Genomic DNA, 21561 nt, shown 5'->3' on the forward strand with positions numbered 1-21561 from the left:
ACGGCTCTACTGGGCGTATGGCTGCTCGGCTTAGTCCGTGGGAGGGGGCTTAAGTGTGGGTCCGCAGGTTCGGATGGAGGGCCTGGTTCTGAGAGAGGCTGTATTGGTGGTTCTGTGTTACCCGGGGGTGTGGATCCACGGCTGGGGTAAGTGGTTCGGATGGAGGGCCTGGTTCTCAGAGAGGCTTCAGTCCTGGTACTCAGTTACCCTGGTCACTGCGTGTGTGGCCTGGGTTACAGAGAACCAGGACTGCAGCCTGTCTAAGAACCAGGATCTCCACCATGTTTGTTTGTCACCCGGGGACTTGGAGCCACTGCTGGGGTAAGTATTTTGGCTGGTGGTTCTAAGAGAGGCTGCCGTCCCGGTTCTCTGTTACCCGGGGCTCTGGTCCCCTGTCCCGGGTAGAATTAAAAACACTTTACCGATTCCTGGTTCTCACTGGGTGAGCTCCAGGCCTGGTTCTAAGAGAGGCTGTATTGGTGGTTCTGTGTTACCCGGGGTGTGGATCCACGGCTGGGGTAAGTGGTTGGATGGAGGCCTGGTTGTATGAGAGGCTGTGTTGGTGGTTCTCTGTTACCCGGGATTGTGGAGCCACGGCTGGGGTGAGTAGCTCCGCAGCAGGCCCTGGTTGTATGAGAGGCTGCGGTCCTGGTTCTCTGTTACCCGGGGATGTGGAGCCACTGCTGGGGTAAGTGGTTCGGATGGAGGGCCTGGTTCTCAGAGAGGCTGCCGTCCCCGTTCTGTTACCCGGGGCTCTGGTCCCCTTCCCGGGTAGAATTAAAAACACTTTACCGATTCCTGGTTCTCACTCGGTGAGCTCCAGGCCTGGTCCAAGAGAGGCTGCTCTCCAGTTCAGTTACCCGGGGCTCTGGTCCCCTGTCCCGGGTAGAATTAAAAACACTTTAACGATTCCTGGTTCTCACTCGGTGAGCTCCAGGCCTGGTCTAGAGAGGCTGCTCTTCTCTGTTACCCGGGGCTCTGGTCCCCTGTCCCGGGTAGAATTAAAAACACTTTACCATTCCTGGTTCTCAGAGAGGCTGCTGTCCCAGTTCAGTTACCCGGGGCTCTGGTCCCCTTCCCGGGTAGAATTAAAAACACTTTACCGATTCCTGGTTTCACTCGGTGAGCTCCAGGCCTGGTTCTCAGAGAGGCTGCGGTCCTGGTTCTCTGTTACCCGGGGCTCTGGTCCCCTGTCCCGGGTAGAATTAAAAACACTTTACCAATTCCTGGTTCTCAGAGAGGCTGCTGTCCCAGTTCAGTTACCCGGGGCTCTGGTCCCCTTTCCCGGGTAGAATTAAAAACACTTTAACGATTCCTGGTTCTCAGAGAGGCTGCAGTCCCGGTTCTCTGTTACCCGGGGATGTGGAGCCACGGCTGGGTGAGTAGCTCCGCAGCAGGCCCTGGTTCTCAGAGTAGGTCGTCCTGTTGACCTTGTCTTCCAACGGCCTATCCAGGGCCACGCCTACACTGTGACTGGAGTCGTCCAGGTGAAGGGTCCCACCAGCAGGCATGGTCATAATAAACATGCTTGTTGACAGTGTGTGTTGCTGGTCATGATGAGCAGAGGGAAGCCAGTGAAGATGCTGCGTCTGTGGAACCCCTGGGGAAAAGGAGAGTGGAACGGAGCCTGGAGCGACCGGTGAAGAAGCTCAACTCTGATTCATGATAAATGCAGCTGAAGATGTTCATTCATCTGATGTTAAATAATGCTGCAAACAGGTAACAATAGCTGCTGTCTCTACAGCTCATCTCTGTGGCAAACCGTGAGCTCCCAAGATCGAGAGAAATGCCTTTCGGTGGTCGACGACGGAGAGTTTTGGTGAGTGAACTCGGTTAAATTAGTCATCCAGACGTCTTGTTTCATTTCCCTCTGAAAGCTTAAAGTTGACATCATTAATCATGACAGGATGACGCTGGAGGACTTCTCCAAGTTCTTCACAGATCTTGACATCTGTGGTCTGACCCCAAACTTCCTGGACGAAGACCCGTCCTCCCAGTGGACGACGTCTGTGGCGGAGGGCCGGTGGGTGGCGGGAACAACGGCTGGAGGCTGCATGAATTACAAAGGTAATCTATCACAACTACTGCAGAAAATACCAAAATGCTTTAAACAATGTAAGTAATCGTTCCTGTAAATCCAACAGAGGAAAGGCTGAAAGGCTCTGTGAATAAAACTAAAACTGTTTGGAGGTTTTAAATCAAATCAATCAAATTTTATTTGTATAGCACATTTCGCAGCAAGGCATTTCAAAGTGCTTTACATCATGAACACAAAAACACAAAGTCAAATAATAGACAATACATTGTTACATATTACATTTCAAATCAAATTCTAAACAGGTGTGTGTTTAGTTGAGATTTAAAGGAAGTCAGGGTTTCTGCTGTTTTACAGTTTTCTGGAAGTTTGTTCCAAAGTTTTGGTGCATAGATGCTGAAAGCTGCTTCTCCTCTCTTGGTTCTGGTTCTGGGGATGCAGAGCAGAACCAGAACCAGAACCTGAGAGTCGGGAAGGTTGATACAACAACAGCAGATTTTGATGTATTGTGGTGCTAAACCGTTCAGTGATTTATAAACTAACAACATGATTTTAAAATCTATTCTTTGAGCTACAGGGAGCCAGTGGAGGGACTTTAAAACTGCTGTTATGTCTCTATCTTCCTGGTTCTAGTGAGAACAGGAGCAGCAGCTTCTGGATCAGCTGCAGCTGGAGGATTGATTTGTTGGACAGGCCTGTGAAGACGCTGTTACAATAATCAATGCGACTAAAGATAAACACATGGATGAGTTTCTCTAGATCTGGCTGAGACATTAGTCCTCTAATCCTGGAGATGTTCTTCAGGTGATAGAAGGCTGACTTTGTAACTGTCTTTATGTGGCTCGCAAGGTTCAGGTCAGAGTTCATCACTTACAGTCAAATATGTGAATTAAAAGCAACTGCTTAAAATAAAAGTAAAGATAGATATGTAGGAGGAAGCAGCTACTTTTCTGTTACATAATCCAGGCAAGTGAGAGTTTGCTCCTCTTCTTTTGAAAGTGGTCAGTTGATGGGAAGATGGAAGGATCTAAATCAGGACGAAGACCTCAGGCGGATGGAGGATCGGGGTCTCTGCTCTGAAGGCAGCTGGACAATCTGAACTGTAGGGACTGAAAACCTGCATAAGGAGCAGCAGGAGTCCAACAGAAAGGTCGAAGTCTGACTTTTCAGTTTTAATGATTAATGATCAAAACTCAAACATGAAAGTCTTGTTTCTGATAAGAGCAGGTAGAAGTTTGTGACACATTGTTTCAACATCAGAAAACAGAAAGTCAATAAAAACTGCAGCTTTCCTGAAACTGATCCACTTACCAGGGAGACAAACATGAAGACAAAACACGTTAATGATGTCAGACCTTTATGACCGAGACTGTCGCTGCAAAGAACAGCACGAAGAAGGTTTCCCTGAACTCGGGCTGATGGAGTGCTGCGCACCATGGCAAAGCTCTGAACCCTGAACCGACCCAGCACGACGCAAGGCAGAGAATCTGACAGACTTCATCTCTCTAACCAGTTCATGCAGCCTCTTGACCTTAGCTGTCTGTTCCTTGCTGAGAATCCTGTCCTGTGTCTGCAGACAGCTTCTGGACCAATCCACAGTACCGAGTCGAGCTGTGTGGTGAGAAGGCTGAGAAAAACATTCTGGTGTCTCTGATGCAAAAACCTGATAAGAGGAACCGACACCTGGTCCAGAACCTCCACATCGCTTCTCCATATTTGAGGTAAAGCAGGTTTCATTCTACTGGCTGGGTCAGGCGCTGGGTTTCAGTTAAACAGCAACAGTTTCAACTGTGACGCATGGTGGACGGCTCTGCATCATAGAACCCAGCGTTTATCAGAGCCTAGTTGAGGAACATGTCACACAGTAAATACCAAGTCAGTTTTTCTCCACATGGAGGTCAGAGAGACTGAATCCTGCTGCACACAGGAAGCATTTCCTCCGGCTTTTCTTAAACATAAAGGTCGATTCACACCCAGAAGCTCTGCTGGTTCCTCAAGGCACTGAGATGGTAACCTGCAAGTTTCCTGCTGGTGGACCCCAGTAGGCAGGAAATCTGTAATGCATTAATCTGCTGTTCAATTCATACCCCACAGCTACCAGTAGTCTAATTATTACCCTGTAGTTCTCCTAAAATCATCATTACAGCATCACGATGATCATCAAGGCTGTCTGGAGGGGAAAAGTGTCAAACTCTTGCTGGTGAACCAGGTTTCAGCACCATGCTGGGAAACGTTCAGGATGCCGGGAGCCCTTTAGGGCACCATGTCATCGTGTAGATGTGTTGTAGTCAAGACCGGTACCCGGCTACATGACCCAATGAAATGTGAAATATGATCAAAATTTCTCAAATTGATCTGAAAGGTTTATTTTTCCATAAAAACACCTAAAAAATTAAACACTTGGAGCTGAAATCAATTTAAGCAGTATCATTATCAGTTCAAACTCATCTTCATTCTGCATCGCTTCCACCTCCCAAAAAGACAGCGCCCTGGGCGGTTGCCCATATCGCCCATGTCAGAAACCACCACTGTCTGCACCATTAATCGGAGCAATTAACGCAATTCCCCGACGGTACCCAACACTCATCTATGAACGCTGTGCAAGGCGCAACAAGCAGGACGGAACCAAGCACAAGGCGACTGACGGTCTCTGAGCTGCTGCATGAAGCTCAGCAGCTCAGAGCTGTAACATGTGGCACATGGCAGGAGACAAACAGTCAGAGAGCAAAGCGCATGCTCTGCTGCTCTTAAGTTCTTGGGTTTTATTTATTTACTAATATCAATGTAATAATTAAATAAAATAATTAGAGCCTTACAGGAACAAAGGACGGCTCTCAGTGAGGCGCCAGTCCTGTCGTTCTTAGGAAAGACTCGTTTAGTAAAATCAGATCGTTCATGAACGTAACATCACTGTCTTGCAGACTTTGGCCACAGCGTTGTCCCATACATGCAACAACAAATTAACTGGACTGTATGCTGACAATTTAGTGATAATTTTACAGTTGTGGTTTTGACCGATCTTGAAATAAAGTCCTCAACGCACGAGAGCATCAAAAAGTGGTCTGAGACTAAGACCGGTCTCCAGTTCTACAACACTACAGGTAGATAACCTAAACACCCTGAACACCCTAAACACCCTGAACACACTCAACACCCTGAACACACTCAACACCCTGAACACCCTGAACACACTCAACACCCTGAACACCCTGAACACCCTGAACACCCTAAACACCCTGAACACCCTAAACACCCTAAACACCCTGAACACCCTAAACACCCTGAACACACTCAACACCCTGAACACCCTAAACACCCTGAACACCCTAAACACCCTGAACACCCTAAACAACCTGAACACCCTAAACACCTGAACACACTCAACACCCTAAACACCCTCAACACCCTGAACACCCTAAACACCCTGAACACCCTAAACACCCTGAACACCCTAAACACCCTGAACACCCTGAACACGCTCAACACCCTGAACACCCTAAACACGCTCAACACCCTGAACACCCTGAACACACTCAACACCCTGAACACCCTAAACACCCTGAACACCCTAAACACCCTGAACACCCTAAACACCCTGAACACCCTAAACACCCTGAACACCCTAAACACCCTGAACACACTCAACACCCTGAACACACTCAACACCCTGAACACCCTGAACACACTCAACACCCTGAACACCCTGAACACACTCAACACCCTGAACATCCTGAACACCCTGAACACCCTAAACACCCTGAACACCCTAAACACCCTAAACACCCTGAACACCCTAAACACCCTGAACACACTCAACACCCTGAACACCCTAAACACCCTGAACACCCTAAACACCCTGAACACCCTGAACACCCTAAACACCCTGAACACACTCAACACCCTGAACACCCTAAACACCCTCAACCCAACACCCTAAACACCCTGAACACCCTAAACACCCTGAACACCCTAAACACCCTGAACACCCTGAACACGCTCAACACCCTGAACACCCTAAACACGCTCAACACCCTGAACACCCTAAACACCCTGAACACCCTGAACACACTCAACACCCTGAACACCCTAAACACCCTAAACACCCTGAACACCCTAAACACCCTGAACACCCTAAACACCCCTGAACACCCTAAACACCCTGAACACCCTAAACACCCTGAACACACTCAACACCCTGAACACACTCAACACACTCAACACCCTGAACACCCTGAACACACTCAACACCCTGAACATCCTGAACACCCTGAACACCCTAAACACCCTGAACACCCTAAACACCCTAAACACCCTGAACACCCTAACCCTGAACACACTCAACACCCTGAACACCCTAAACACCCTGAACACCCTAAACACCCTGAACACCCTAAACAACCTGAACACCCTAAACACCCTGAACACACTCAACACCCTGAACACCCTAAACACCCTCAACACCCTGAACACCCTAAACACCCTGAACACCCTAAACACCCTGAACACCCTAAACACCCTGAACACGCTCAACACCCTGAACACCCTAAACACGCTCAACACCCTGAACACCCTGAACACCCTAAACAACCTGAACACCCTAAACACCCTGAAAACCCTAAACACCCTGAACACGCTCAACATCCTGAACACCCTAAACACCCTGAACACCCTAAACACCCTGAAAACCCTAAACACCCTGAACACGCTCAACATCCTGAACACGCTCAACACCCTGAACACGCTCAACACCCTGAACACGCTCAATACCCTGAACACCCTAAACACCCTGAACACCCTGAACACACTCAACACCCTGAACACCCTGAACACGCTCAACACCCTAAACACCCTGAACACACTCAACACCCTGAACACCCTGAACACGCTCAACACCCTGAACACCCTAAACACCCTGAACACACTCAACACCCTGAACACCCTAAACACGCTCAACACCCTGAACACTCAACACCCTGAACACGCTCAACACCCTGAACACCCTAAACACCCTGAACACGCTCAACATCCTGAACACGCTCAACACCCTGAACACGCTCAACACCCTGAACACGCTCAACACCCTGAACACGCTCAACACCCTGAACACCCTAAACACGCTCAACACCCTGAACACGCTCAACACCCTGAACACCCTAAACAACCTGAACACCCTAAACACCCTGAACACCCTGAACACACTCAACACCCTGAACACGCTCAACACCCTAAACACCCTGAACACACTCAACACCCTGAACACCCTGAACACGCTCAACACCCTGAACACCCTAAACACCCTGAACACACTCAACACCCTGAACACCCTAAACACGCTCAACACCCTGAACACTCAACACCCTGAACACGCTCAACACCCTGAACACCCTAAACACCCTGAACACACTCAACACCCTGAACACCCTGAACACGCTCAACACCCTGAACACCCTAAACACCCTAAACACCCTGAACACACTCAACACCCTGAACACCCTAAACACGTCACCAAAGCTACCTATGAGTAAATAACAGCTCAGCATCCCATAAATATACAGGAGACAACATGCTTTTGGCTCCCTGCAGGTAAACAGAAGGTTGTTTCTTTCATTTCTAAATATAAGCTGATCTCTTCATCTGATTTCCTTGCAGGTGAAAGAACAGGTAAGACGTATTTTTACAGTTCGAACATTCATTTCATATTTAATAAATCAGCGTTGGAGACCTGAGACGTTCTGTGGTGCCACAGCATCGGCACACAGGGGGAAATTCCCAGCCTCGTTCTTCAGCTCTCAACAACCCGTCGCCCAAACGAAGACCTTCATGAACGCTCGGAAGTGATGGAGCTGCTGACACTGAAACCTGGAGACTACATGATTGTCCCGTCCACCTTCCATCCCAACGAGACGTCGTCCTTCCTCCTGACCATCCTGTCCAAGGGCGAGACACGCTGCCAGTACGTCTCTGCATCATCAACATGGTCGTCGTGTTCTACATCTGTTATGGATGGATGCTCAGCTCCTATTCTGGAATAAGGAGTGTTTGTTTGTGTGTGAATGTTTTGTTCACAGTGAGAACTCTGGTGAGCGCTCTCCAGAACCGGTTCCAGAGGTATCAGATCACATCACCACAGATGGTGTCTGGCTGACAAGGCACTGACTGAATTCAAACATGGCCGATGTTTTTCAGGCGATGAAGGTGAAGAACAGACAGGAGGATGAAAATAAGAACGCTTTCTTCCGTCAACATTCAGACAAGGTACATTTCCTGATTTATCAACATTTTTTAGACTAACGCCAGAACTTTAGTGCTTTAAATGAATTAATTAATTACAGGGCTTTTATACAAGTTAAATATTTCAACATAACATTAAAGGCCGCAATGGACAACATAACTGCTCCTCTCGGCCCTCTGAGGTTAATTTCTGCTTCTAACATTCTGATTAGACGCTGGAGAAGACAAAACTCCCCCTTCAAATTGGGCTGAAAGAAGTTAGCCAATCAGCAAAGCTTTTAGAATTGAGATGCTAAAATAGCATCTCGATGCTAAACATGTAGAAGCTAAAGGAAATGTCAGCGTCCACAGTCCACATTTCTAGAGAAGCTCCATAAATGATCTCGACTTTCTGAAACTCTGGAAAGATGAACTTTGCTCCAAGGTTGAAGAACCTGAAGATTGAAAACTATAAATGTTTTTTTTTTCAATAATGTATGTGCTAAAGGGGTTTTGAGTTGAAAATGTTGATATGATTAATTACAGACCCTGCAATTAACTCAAACAATTTAATGAGTCCCACCACTACTTTCATCCAGAACCACAAAAACAATTCTGAGTTTTTATAGAGATCAGAAACAAAACGGAGGGAGAGACGGATTGCAGACATGCAGACATTGCAAACATCAGCTGAGTATCGTTTGTTTCCTGCAGTATGAAGAGATGGATGCAGAGCAGCTCCAGAGAATCCTAAACGAGAACCTTCTGAAAGGTCCAGACTGCAAAATCCTTCAGTGATCAATAGGATGTGCTATCAGGCTAACTGTTGCTGCTGGCTGTTGCTGCTACCTGTTGCTGCTAGCTCTTGCTGCTAACTGTTGCTGCTAGCTATTACTGCTAGCTGTCGCTGCTACTATTGCTGCTAGCTGTTGCTGCTACCTGTTGCTGCTAGCTATTGCTGCTAGCTGTTGCTGCTAGCTGTCGCTGCTACTATTGCTGCTAGCTGTTGCTGCTACCTGTTGCTGCTAGCTCTTGCTGCTAGCTATGGTTGCTAGCTGTTGCTGCTACCTGTTGCTGCTAGCTATTACTGCTAGCTGTCGCTGCCAGCTATTGTTGCTAATTATCGCTGTTAACGCTGCTAAGTATCAGTGCTAGCTATTTCTGCTAACGCTGCCAACTATAACAGCTATCACTGCCATTGTGTTGTCAGCGATAGCTGCTAGTGCTGCTATGCTAACGCTCTGCGCTTGGATCTGCAGGCGACCTGAAATCTGGAGGTTTCAGCATCGACGCCTGTCGGAGTATGGTCGCTCTCATGGACGTATCCTGCTGCGATGGTCAGAACCGCCCAGCCCGTCCTGGCAGGGTTCTGCTTATCACACAGATAAATGGAGTAGATCTGTAACTCTAGATCTGTAACTCTAGATCTGTAACTCTAGATCTGTAACTTTAGTTTGTGTTCAGTCAGAAAGTTTTGTCACCATTCACACATTGATCTACTGTCTGTTCAGTGATTGGATGGGGTCAAAGGTCACCTGGTGACGCGGTAATATAGAGCTGTGTATCATCTGCGACGTCATGGTAACTAGTCTGATTTGAGTTTTAACCTGAGCTAAAAGATATTAAATAGAAGGGACCCCTGGACTAAGGCGTGGGAAACCCCGTCTGTGGCCAGTTTGATGAGAACTGGAGCTTTTGCTGCTTTCGGAGGTTTAATGAAGCAGCAGGTCAGACGATTCTTCCTTCACCATCAGTTTCAAGACGTCAGTAACTGGCAGACTGAACAGCAGCGAGTTCATCCGACTGTGGAACAAAGTCATCATTTACAAGGTAACAACATCCACTGGCTTTCCAGACGTGTTTCCATGTTCCTGTTCCACAACATATGTGTTTTATTGCGTGTCACGTTTGTTTGTCAGGACATTTTCTTTCAAACTGATGTTTCTCGGACTGGAACTCTGTCGCTGACGGAGCTCAGGAACGCACTCACCGCTTCAGGTACTCCAGGTTCTGCAGAACCTCTGGGTCATGTGACCTGACTCTGAGCTGGACCCAATCCTGACCCGGTCCTGACCCAATCCTGTCCCAGTCCTGACCCAATCATGACCCGGTCCTGACCCAATCATGACCCAATCCTGACCCAATCCTGTCCCAATCCTGACCCGATCCTGTCCCAATCCTGACCTGGTCTGTGTGTTTCCAGGGATGAGAGTCTCTGACGACACGCTGAACCTGATGGCGCTGCGCTACGGCGCCTCCTCTGGTCACATGACACTGGAGAGCTTCATCAGCCTCATCCTGCGTCTGGACTGCATGTTCAGTGAGTCGGCCGGATGCAGCTGACGGTTCTGGTCCAGTTCAAACGGCTAATCCGGATCAAAGGCACTAACATCTCGGTTTCTGTGACAGAGATCTTCCGGCAGCTGTCTGATGGGAAAACGATGAGCCTGCAGGAGTCAGAGGTGAAGACGTCAGCCTCACTCCCGAGTGGAGCAGAAGGAACCACTAACGCTGCTCTCTCTGTTTGCAGTGGATCTACATTTCCATGTACACATGAGTCTGCAGGAAGAGGCACCCAGGAAGAAGATCGGCTCCCTCTCAGCTCAGACTGAGCCAGAATAATCTACATTCATTAATTTCATGTGCATTTTCTGTAGAAAACATTTCAACTTCACAACCTTACAAGTGATGAAATAAAAACACATTTATAATGTGACTGCATGATGGCTTTAATTTATGTCACAGGTGGTCTCAGGTCTATCCTTCCTTCCATGTTGTCTGACAGGAAGCTCATTCTGAGGATCCCAAAAGATTCCCAGTTTCATGACGTTTCCTCCTGATGGTCCGGTGGACAGTAACCAAAACTTTTCATCCATTTCCAGCTGCTTTTAGCTACCTGTTCCCCTCATGGCCTGTGGGGGCGCTGCACCAAGAACCAGTGAGGGAAACAACACAAAAACCTCTGAAGACACTGAGAGCAACTTCCTGCTTCACCTGATGAAACAAGTCCACCGAGAAAGACCTGCTGCAACAACAGGAAGGGGCGGGACGGACCGCTGGCAGTCTCTTACCTTATATGGAAATGGACCGTTGCACTCCGGAAGTGAAGGGGGCGCTATTTCCTATATTATCCATGTCTCCCGTTTTTATTTTCCTTTGAAATCTGTGCTACATTTTCACCTTTAGGAAGGATTTTCACTCTCAGCATGAATTTGATCTTCTCTCTATTATTTACTTAGTGCAGCTCACAGTTTAAACAGATTCTGTAGTTTCCTGTGTTCTTCTAAATCTGCTCCTTCGTCGCATCTTTTGGGGCTTTATACTGCCTCTAGTGGCGTGGGGTGGTAGCACAACTAATATTACATTATTAAATCAGAATAGCACAAAGTCTTTATTGACGATTAATTCTGGTATTACTGGAACTATGAAATATAAATTATCTAATAACACACCATATTTTACATGTACTTAAGGAGGTAGAGCTAATTCAATGACAAACAATACTTTTATACCTTATAAATATCTTTATCAATTATAGTAGGAACAAAAGAAATAAGGAGATATGAAAAACAACATGATCAGCTACAATAAAAATACCATTTACTATGTATAGATAAGAAATTTAATTGAGCAAAAGTCCATAAGTAACAAATTAATTACATTCACAGAAAAATAACATCTGGTTACAACTAGGATTGCTAAACAGATACAAGCTAAGAGTCACTTGTTTTTATGGTGCCATGTTATTCTGAGAGTCTTTTTGTTGGTACAGTCTTATGTATTGGAAAAATAAGATGAATCTATTTAAATCAAGGTGGAAATTTTTCTTCGACTAAACGATAAAATAAAAGTCATTCATAGAATCACAGGAGAACGCCCGCTTCGAGACTCCTAACATCTTCCTCAGCACCAGAGTAACAGCGCCACCAGGTGAAACTCCTCTTTGTGTGACCACAGCAGATGTGAAGACGTCCTTCCAGGAAATCGACCCCCATAAGCTGGAGGCCCCGACAACGTCCCAGGGAGAGTACTGAGGGACTGAGCACATTAACTGTTCCAGTAACACCAGAATTAATAGTAAATAATAAAGACTATTCTGATTTAATAATGTAATGATATTAGTTGTGCTACCACCAAGCAGTATCGACAAAAAGCTCAACATGACTTCACAGCCGTGGAGCGTTCCTTTTCTGTGGATGATGCTGTGTATCTTTGCAACACGGGGGGAGGATTTCACAAGTGGACACCTGGACAGGTTGTAAGACAAACTGGCCCAGTTTGACTCGAACACTGTGCACAGACGATATGGGGATCAGCTTCGTACCCAAGCTGTAGCTGAACCAAATATAGAGGAACCTGAACCATCGACACAAGAGCAAAGTGACATAAATGTTACACCTGAACAAAGTGCTCTGGGGTGTATCCTCCTGTTTCCCCAGATCCTCCAGCAGTTGTGAGGTGTTCAACACGACCACGGAAGATGCCAAAACATTATCTTGAATAGCCTTCTGTTTTTCTAGGCATAACAGTTATGCATGTTAAGTTTTGTTATGATTCATGTCACATAAGGGTTGCATCTGACTTAGATGGACAGGTAAACAGATTGAAAAATGTCTTGATTACCAAGTAAATGCATATTTGGGTCATTGTTTGGTTCTACGTGAAAATGTACTCAAGATTAAATCAGTGACCTTAGGTTATTTTAGTTAATAGAGATAAAAATGTTATGTAAAAGGGGGATGATGTGGTGTATTTACCCCCTGGTTTACCAGAGTTGGTGCAGTCCATTGTATTCAGAGACACAACTTCTCTCAGTTTATCCTGAACGTAGCGCAACAACAAACAGAAATGGATATAGAAATGGACACAGCTCGAGCCTCCTCTGTTTATTCAGACACTACAGTAAGAGACTGCCAGCGGTCCGCCCAGCCCCACCCCTTCCTGTTGCTGCAGCAGGTCCTTCCTAAATGGAAACAAGATGGAGGCAATTTGCTCTTTTAGTGTTGCAGGATTTCTCTTTAGTCTATGTCTAAAGACCAGGAGCCATTTCTCCTGCTAGCGCTAGGCTAACATGTTAGTTTTGGTTGTATTTACCCAGAATCCCCTGTACTCGAGTCCACTTCCTATTTTTGGAGCGGTCTCTGGTCCGCTTGGCGTTCACATTCAAATTGAACTCAGACCAAGATTTGGAGGACCAGAGGTCAGAGGTCGATTAGTGTTCACACCTCACCAACTGAACCGGACTTTGACCAGACAAATGGACTGGAGTCGGATTGAAGTGGATCAAACAGGTGAAAGATGCACCCTGAAGTTGCAACTGTTATTTTTCCAGAGTCAAAGGTCACCATGAAGAGCATCAGGTTCATCTGTCATGCAAATCAGACGAACCAATCAAATCCAATTTTCATCAGAACTGTTTATTCTGTCTGATGCCGTTTGCTCTATATTCTAGTGATTTTATTATTTGATTTTATTAATTTGAGTGCAGAGAAATGTACCAAAATTTAAAATGCATTATTACTACCAAGAAAGCCTACAACTCCAGGCCAGGTAAAAGCTCAGCAACACTGAAGACAAATCACATCAAATGTGGAGTAAAAATAACCAGCAAGTCTGGATATGGACTCCATGTATTAAAACATTAAAGTGATAAAAGAGAAAGCAGCTCAGAAGTTCTTCAAAATGTAATCATTTAAAGGAGGACAAGTCAAAGTAAATCACCACAGAAGGATTGTATGAAAAATAGGAAAAAAGCTAATTTTCCTCTGAAATTCCAACGTGTTTCGGCAGATCTTGTTTCCTGTCTTCTCCCTGCTGGGTCAGGTGTACATGGAGAGGAACAGCCACTAAAATCACAGGCAGATTATTAACCACCATCAGGGACCAGAATCATCAATATTCATATTTAACCTGGAGCTGAAGTCTGTCCTGGAGCTTTCTTACCTCTGACCCGGACAGGGTAACGTTTCTCCCGTCTGACAGCTCTGAAAAGATTTCTGCAGAACAAACAGAAGGAAGGCGACTGTCAGACCAGGTCAGGTTTACGCCAGGCTGACCCGCTGACCCAGGGTCAGGGGTCAACATGTCTGTTCAGAGCTTCACTCACTGTTCATGTGGCTCAGGCGGATGCCAAGGCTGATGAAGTTCTCCAGGGTCATGTGACCCGAGGAGGCGCCGTAGCGAACCACCATCAGGTTGAGCAGTTCATCGCTGATATTCATACCTGGGAAACAGCTCAGGGCTTTAGCTAGTGGCTTTAGCTAGTGTCTTTAGCTAGTGGCTTTAGCTCAGGGCTTTAGCTAGTGGCTTTAGCTCAGGGCTTTAGCTAGTGGCTTTAGCTTAGGGCTTTAGCTAGTGGCTTTAGCTCAGGGCTTTAGCTAGTGGCTTTAGCTCAGTGCTTTAGCTAGTGGCTTTAGCTCAGAGCTTTAGCTAGTGGCTTTAGCTAGTGGCTTTAGTTCAGGGCTTTAGGTAGTGGCTTTAGCTCAGGGCTTTAGCTAGTGGCTTTAGCTCAGGGCTTTAGCTAGTGGCTTTAGCTCAGGGCTTTAGCTAGTGGTTTTAGCTCAGAGCTTTAGCTAGTGGCTTTAGTTCAGGGCTTTAGGTAGTGGCTTTAGCTCAGGACTTTAGCTAGTGGCTTTAGCTCAGGGCTTTAGCTAGTGGCTTTAGCTCAGGGCTTTAGCTAGTGGCTTTAGCTCAGGGCTTTAGCTGGTGGCTTTAGCTCAGTGCTTTAGCTAGTGGCTTTAGCTCAGAGCTTTAGCTAGGGGCTTTAGCTAGTGGCTTTAGTTCAGGGCTTTAGGTAGTGGCTTTAGCTCAGGGCTTTAGCTAGTGGCTTTAGCTCAGGCTTTAGGTAGTGGCTTTAGCTCAGGGCTTTAGCTAGTGGCTTTAGCTCAGAGCTTTAGCTAGTGGCTTTAGCTCAGGGCTTTAGCTAGTGGCTTTAGATCAGGGCTTTAGCTAGTGGCTTTAGCTCAGTGCTTTAGCTAGTGGCTTTAGCTCAGAGCTTTAGCTAGTGGCTTTAGCTCAGGGCATTAGCTGGTGGCTTTAGCTCAGTGCTTTAGCTAGTGGCTTTAGCTCAGAGCTTTAGCTAGGGGCTTTAGCTAGTGGCTTTAGTTCAGGGCTTTAGGTAGTGGCTTTAGCTCAGGGCTTTAGCTAGTGGCTTTAGCTCAGGGCTTTAGGTAGTGGCTTTAGCTCAGGGCTTTAGCTAGTGGCTTTAGCTCAGGGCTTTAGCTAGTGGCTTTAGCTCAGAGCTTTAGCTAGTGGCTTTAGCTCAGGGCTTTAGCTAGTGGCTTTAGATCAGGGCTTTAGCTAGTGGCTTTAGCTCAGTGCTTTAGCTAGTGGCTTTAGCTCAGAGCTTTAGCTCAGGGCTTTAGCTAGTGGCTTTAGCTCAGTGCTTTAGCTAGTGGCTTTAGCTCAGAGCTTTAGCTAGTGGCTTTAGTTCAGGGCTTTAGGTAGTGGCTTTAGCTCAGGGCTTTAGCTAGTGGCTTTAGCTCAGGGCTTTAGCTTGTGGCTTTAGCTCAGGGCTTTAGCTAGTGGCTTTAGCTCAGTGCTTTAGCTAGTGGTTTTAGCTCAGAGCTTTAGCTAGTGGCTTTAGTTCAGGGCTTTAGGTAGTGGCTTTAGCTCAGGGCTTTAGCTAGTGGCTTTAGCTCAGGGCTTTAGCTAGTGGCTTTAGCTCAGGGCTTTAGCTAGTGGCTTTAGCTCAGGGCTTTAGCTGGTGGCTTTAGCTCAGTGCTTTAGCTAGTGGCTTTAGCTCAGAGCTTTAGCTAGGGGCTTTAGCTCAGGGCTTTAGCTGGTGGCTTTAGCTCAGTGCTTTAGCTAGTGGCTTTAGGTAGTGGCTTTAGCTCAGGGCTTTAGCTAGTGGCTTTAGCTCAGGGCTTCAGCTAGTGGCTTTAGCTCAGAGCTTTAGCTAGTGGCTTTAGCTCAGGGCTTTAGCTAGTGGCTTTAGATCAGGGCTTTAGCTAGTGGCTTTAGCTCAGTGCTTTAGCTAGTGGCTTTAGCTCAGAGCTTTAGCTAGTGGCTTTAGCTAGTGGCTTTAGCTCAGGGCTTTAGCTAGTGGCTTTAGCTCGTGGCTTTAGCTAGTGGCTTTAGCTCAGGGCTTTAGCTAGTGGCTTTAGCTCAAGGCTTTAGCTAGTGGATTTAGCTCAGGGCTTTAGGTAGTGGCTTTAGCTCAGGGCTTTAGGTAGTGGCTTTAGCTCAGGGCTTTAGCTAGTGGCTTTAGCTCAGGGCTTTAGCTAGTGGCTTTAGCTCAGAGCTTTAGCTAGTGGCTTTAGCTCAGGGCTTTAGCTAGTGGCTTTAGATCAGGGCTTTAGCTAGTGGCTTTAGCTCAGTGCTTTAGCTAGTGGCTTTAGCTCAGAGCTTTAGCTAGTGGCTTTAGCTAGTGGCTTTAGCTCAGGGCTTTAGCTAGTGGCTTTAGCTCGTGGCTTTAGCTAGTGGCTTTAGCTCAGGGCTTTAGCTAGTGGCTTTAGCTCAAGGCTTTAGCTAGTGGATTTAGCTCAGGGCTTTAGCTAGTGGCTTTAGCTCAGGGCTTTAGCTAGTGGCTTTTGCTCAGAGCTTTAGCTAGTGGCTTTAGCTCAAAGCTTTAGCTAGTGGCTTTAGATCAGGGCTTTAGCTAGTGGCTTTAGCTCAGGGCTTTAGCTAGTGGCTTTATCTCAGTGCTTTAGCTAGTGGCTTTAGCTCAGGGCTTTAGCTAGTGTCTTTAGCTCAGAGCTTTAGCTAGTGGCTTTAGCTCAGGGCTTTAGCTAATGGCTTTAGCTCAGGGCTTTAGCTAGTGGCTTTAGCTCAGTGCTTTAGCTAGTGGCTTTAGCTCAGGGCTTTAGCTAGTGGCTTTAGCTCAGGGCTTTAGCTAGTGGCTTTAGCTCAGGGGTTTAGCTCGTGGCTTTAGCTAGTGGCTTAAGCTCAGGGCTTTAGCTAGTGGCTTTAGCTCAGGGCTTTAGCTAGTGGCTTTAGCTCAGGGCTTTAGCTCGTGGCTTTAGCTAGTGGCTTAAGCTCAGGGCTTTAGCTAGTGGCTTTAGCTCAGGGCTTTAGCTAGTGGCTTTAGCTCAGAGCTTTAGCTAGTGGCTTTAGCTAGTGACTTTAGCTAGTGGCTTTAGCTCAGGGCTTTAGCTAGTGGCTTTAGCTCAGAGCTTTAGCTAGTGACTTTAGCTAGTGGCTTTAGCTCAGAGCTTTAGCTAATGGCTTTAGCTCAGGGCTTTAGCTAGTGGCTTAAGCTCAGGGCTTTAGCTAGTGGCTTTAGCTCTGGGCTTTAGCTAGTGGCTTTAGCTAGTGGCTTTAGCTCAGGGCTTTAGCTAGTGGCTTTAGCTCAGGGCTTTAGCTAGTGGCTTTAGCTAGTGGCTTTAGCTAGTGGCTTTAGCTCAGGGCTTTAGCTAAGCCATTAGCTAATGGCTTTAGCTCAGGGCTTTGGCTAATGACTTTAGCATAGATGTTAAGTCTTCAATCTCATCCAAGGTGACTGATCAGTCACCCTGATCTCTGCACAGAAACTCCGTAACGTTCTAACGAATGGATTTACCTGAGTGTCTCAAAGCGTTCCTCAGCTCCGTCAGTGACAGCGTTCCCGTTTGGGAAGCATCCATTTTGGTAAAAACTTGCTGATGAAAGGCAACAGGAACTATTTAATATCTGTTGACTAAAGCAGAACCATACAGTCCAGATTTCCCCTTGGCTTCGTTCTACTACCTTATATTTCATAATCTTGTGCCACAGATGACCAAACTCCTGACTGTCCAGCTTCCCATCTCCAGATTCCTGTTGAATTCCTGTTAAGGCAACAAGAGTTTCGTCTGTAAGCAGTGAAGATTCTTGCACCCTAGCAGGATACATCCATCAGAGCCACCATGCTGCGACATGCGTCGATGCTGAAGCTTCCTGATATCTGGTCACCTGCACGGAAAAGGTCAGAGGTTATTCATCTTAGCAGCGTCTCCCTAAGCTGTGAATTACTGCCGTTCACGTTCAAACCTTTCAGAAGCTGCTGCAGCAGCTCAGCGTCGACTTCTTCATACTGAAAACGAGAACATTTTGATTTGTGACGAATCACAGGTTGAGCTGAACAAATCTCTGCACAGCTTGACAACAGACTGACCGGATCCTCCTATAATGACTTTCAAACCTCAGATTTTATTAGAAATAAAAACATGTTTAGGTTTGAAATATATTGGACACATTTCTGCTAGTTTGTAAGTGAGCTAAAAGCAAAGCTAATATTTAGCTTAGCGCTTTAGCCGATGTTAAAAGCATTTTATTTTTCCAGATAAATTTTAAAGCACTAATTTAAACAGCTGTTTTGTAAACTGAAAGTTTTGTAACTCAAAACTCAGCTGTTCAACACTTAAGAATTATTCAAGTAATTATAAATGTATTCTGCTGCAAAACGTTCCTCATGTTCTCCATACATGATGCCGTGCACCAGATGACATTTATCTTGTACCCAGAATGCATCACTCTAGCTCTACAGTAAACAGTCAACAAAATCAGCAGCAGATTTAGCAAAACTCAGCAACTAAAGAACTGAAACCAGGACAATGGCTGCTGAAGCCAAACCTGGCAGGAAGATAAATCATGACAAATCTGATCCTGATGAGGGCAACGTTGATGTTGCAGCACATGGTCAGCAGCAACATCGTCAATAGTAGCTTCACGTTTAGGAATGACTGTGTTGGTGTAGAGCTTTAGCGTTAGCAGCACTAATGTTTCTGTGTCAAAGCAGCTAGCTCTTCAGTTAGCAATGCTCACCACTGGAGGCTGCACTGGTCTGAAGCAGGTTACCTTGTCTGAGTACTGACGGAACAGGAGCTTCTTATTTTCAACATCCTGTCTGTTTTTCTCTTTCTTCGCCTGTTAATGAAACAGTTCTGAGAAATCTTAAGATGAAAACATCAAACACAGGATCAACAAACGTCTCTGCAGAAACAAACCTTTTCAACTTGATTGTTGAAATTGTGTCCAGAGTTTTCACTGGGGAGAAAAAGATAAAGAAAAGTTTCCACCATCTGAAGTCACAGATAAACAGTTTCCACATCATGGACATCAACCATTTATGAACTGTCATTTTATTCCAGAGACAAATAACAAATCCTGCAGAGAAACCAACCAGTCAGTGAGAACCTGGTCACGGTTCACCAACCACAGCTCTCTGCTATCTTAGACCGATAGGACGGATAATTAACCACCCTGTCCAGATTCTTCTGACCGGTTAATGCGTTTGCAAATGTCTGCACCTACTTGCAGTAGGTCTCTTCCCGGGAGAAGATGGTCAGGAGGAAGGAGGCGGTCTGGTTGGGGTTGTCGGTGCACGGCACGATGACGTATTCTCCGGGCTTCAGTGTCACAAACTCCATCACTTCACGGGACTTCATCAACTTCTTGGTTTGGGCAACGGGTCTATGGCTGCTGAAGAACGATGCCGGGAACTTTCCGGCGTGTTTCTCATCCTGCAGGAAAATGAACACGCCTCATTATTCTGCAGAAGTTTCTGGGAGCCGTTACTCAGAACACATACTTACTTTTTCTGGCACCTTGAGGAAAATCAGTGGAAAATTGTCCATGTTGGAGACAAAAAAAGTGAATTATTACAAATTACAAATGTCTAACATTGAACAAAATGGAAAAATCGAGGTGCTGGTTTGATCCAGTTATGGAAAGTTGGGACATTATACTTCCTGTAGAAACATATTTACCTCAAAGATGAAGAAGCCGATGAAGAAGAGCTGCGCCGAACGCCTGTTCCTCTTGTCCAGCTTCTGCATGAGAGACACCAGGGTGTTCCTGGTCTGAGAGGAATCGGGTTTTCCACAAACCTTGAGCCGATACTGGGGATTGGTCCAGAAAGTCTCTGGAATAACAGGAACGTAGAACTTTAACTGAACCAACGAAAGGAAAACATCCAGACTCAGCAGCTTCTCTACCAGGAGACTCACAGATTCAGAACCATAACAACAACGTCTCACTGGAGCGCAGAGAAACGACCCAGAGGTCCACCTCTGGCTACTGCACAGGCCTCCGTTAGCAGGTCAAAGGTCATGACTGACTCCAGAGCAGAGATGTTGGGCCATGGTGCAGTTCTGGTTCCGGTTCTTACCTGTGGTTGATGTAGCCTCCAGCCGTGGTTCCTGCCACCCAGCGGTTCTCGTACATGGACGTCTTCCAGTGGCAGGCCGGGTCTTCGTCCAGGAAGTCGGGTCTCATGCCGCAGATTTCGATATTGGTGTAATATCTGCAGCAATCCTCCAGGCTCATCCTGAACACATTTTCATATGCTGACTGTATTCCGGAGCGTTTTCAATAAATCAGAAACTTAATATTTCTGATTTGTAACTTCAGTCTGTTTACCAAAACTCTCCGTCATTCGCCACAGTGAGGCACTTTTCGCGGTCCTTTGTGCTGACGCTTCGCCACAGAGGAGACCTCTCAGAACAAGGAGGAAGCATTTATTTATCAGTTTGAGCAGAAACAGACCAGCCTTTCCAGCCGCGAGGTCTCACCGGTCGCTCCAGTCTCCGTTCCACTCTCCGTGGCCCCAGGGGTTCCACAGGCGCACCAGCTTCACCCACGTCTCCCTGGATCTGCAGCTGATTGGTCAGCATACAACCCACACTGTCAGCACTGACATCAACACTCCAAGTTTGTTCTGAGATCTGCATTTGTATGTAAAGCTATTGAATCTCAGGTGCCATGGTTACCCTGTGTATCTGATGGATTTGGGCTGCATGGTAATGAAAGTAAAAACTATTTGAATTAGGTTAAACTGCAGCTTTTCATGGATGAACTGACTGGGTAGAGCTGAGCTAAAGGAGAACTCAGGTTCTGCTCAGGACAGGTCCAGAGAGCCGTTACCTCTTTCAGACCCGTCACCGTGTAGGCGTGGCCCGGGACCAGTCCGTTTGGTAGCATGTCGCCAGAAGTTGCTTCCTGATGAAGACACACAAGCACAGGTCTTAGACTCTCCCTGGGGGTCTCCACGGTGGGCGTGGTCCCTCCCCACAGAACATTTGGAAAACATTAAGGGACATTGAAGGGTCCGCTGTAGACGGGCCCCTGGTCCAACACACCGGAACCAAACGGTGTTCAGTCAGGCTGTCCATCCTGCTGATGACCTCATTGTTTCTGTCAGGTCAACACCCGAGACGCCGTGAGACGAAGCCGGACACCGAACCTGGAGTTGAGGACCGCTGGTCTCACTGCTGGTCTTTCAGGACTTTTATTCCCAGCAGTGAAATTTTAAATCAATTTGATCATAGCTACATATCAGACCAAGTGACCCTTCTTCATTTCATAATCAGCCACATGTGCCCTCCAACATGGCGGTAGCATCAGCTCAGTGTCTGCAC

The 21561-nt window shown here is 46.6% G+C and overlaps 1 protein-coding gene and 1 pseudogene across 2 annotated transcripts; one reads left to right on the forward strand and one right to left on the reverse strand.

Moving 5' to 3' along the window:
- The first annotated feature begins 1553 nt into the window (after window positions 1–1553).
- Window positions 1554–10961, forward strand: LOC129358075 (calpain-3-like; annotated as a pseudogene).
- A 2682-nt stretch (window positions 10962–13643) lies between these two features.
- On the reverse strand, window positions 13644–20819 carry LOC129358074 (calpain-9-like). 2 transcript variants are annotated; one of them, XM_055026908.1, is made up of 15 exons: window positions 20716–20819; window positions 20564–20638; window positions 20314–20471; window positions 19912–20069; window positions 19738–19749; window positions 19457–19665; window positions 19150–19189; window positions 19001–19069; window positions 18194–18236; window positions 18054–18115; window positions 17912–17980; window positions 17745–17823; window positions 14352–14468; window positions 14189–14241; window positions 13644–14091 (listed from the first exon to the last, which is right to left on the reverse strand). In XM_055026908.1, exons 3-15 carry the CDS (start codon window positions 20468–20470, stop codon window positions 14065–14067), a joined length of 1095 nt encoding a protein of 364 aa, XP_054882883.1. In that variant the 5' UTR covers window position 20471; window positions 20564–20638; window positions 20716–20819; the 3' UTR covers window positions 13644–14064. The 2 variants fall into 2 exon arrangements, with proteins under 2 accessions (XP_054882883.1, XP_054882882.1); XM_055026907.1 differs by lacking the exon at window positions 20716–20819 and having other exon boundaries at window positions 20564–20709.
- Between the last annotated feature and the right edge of the window lie 742 nt (window positions 20820–21561).

This window comes from Poeciliopsis prolifica, unplaced genomic scaffold (assembly GCF_027474105.1).
Source record: "Poeciliopsis prolifica strain line A6 unplaced genomic scaffold, Auburn_PproV2 SCAFFOLD393, whole genome shotgun sequence".
Lineage (NCBI taxonomy): Eukaryota > Metazoa > Chordata > Actinopteri > Cyprinodontiformes > Poeciliidae > Poeciliopsis > Poeciliopsis prolifica.

Excerpts from the sequence above, each read along its gene's own strand:
- LOC129358074 (XM_055026907.1), bottom strand. The coding sequence starts at position 20,661 with ATGCTTCCTCCTTGTTCTGAGAGGTCTCCTCTGTGGCGAAGCGTCAGC. Across the intron at positions 20,472-20,563 it reads GCGAATGACGGAGAGTTTTG|GATGAGCCTGGAGGATTGCT; the intron begins GTAAACAGACTG and ends AAATGTGTTCAG. Across the intron at positions 20,070-20,313 it reads TGGAGGCTACATCAACCACA|CAGAGACTTTCTGGACCAAT; the intron begins GGTAAGAACCGG and ends TTCCTGTTATTC.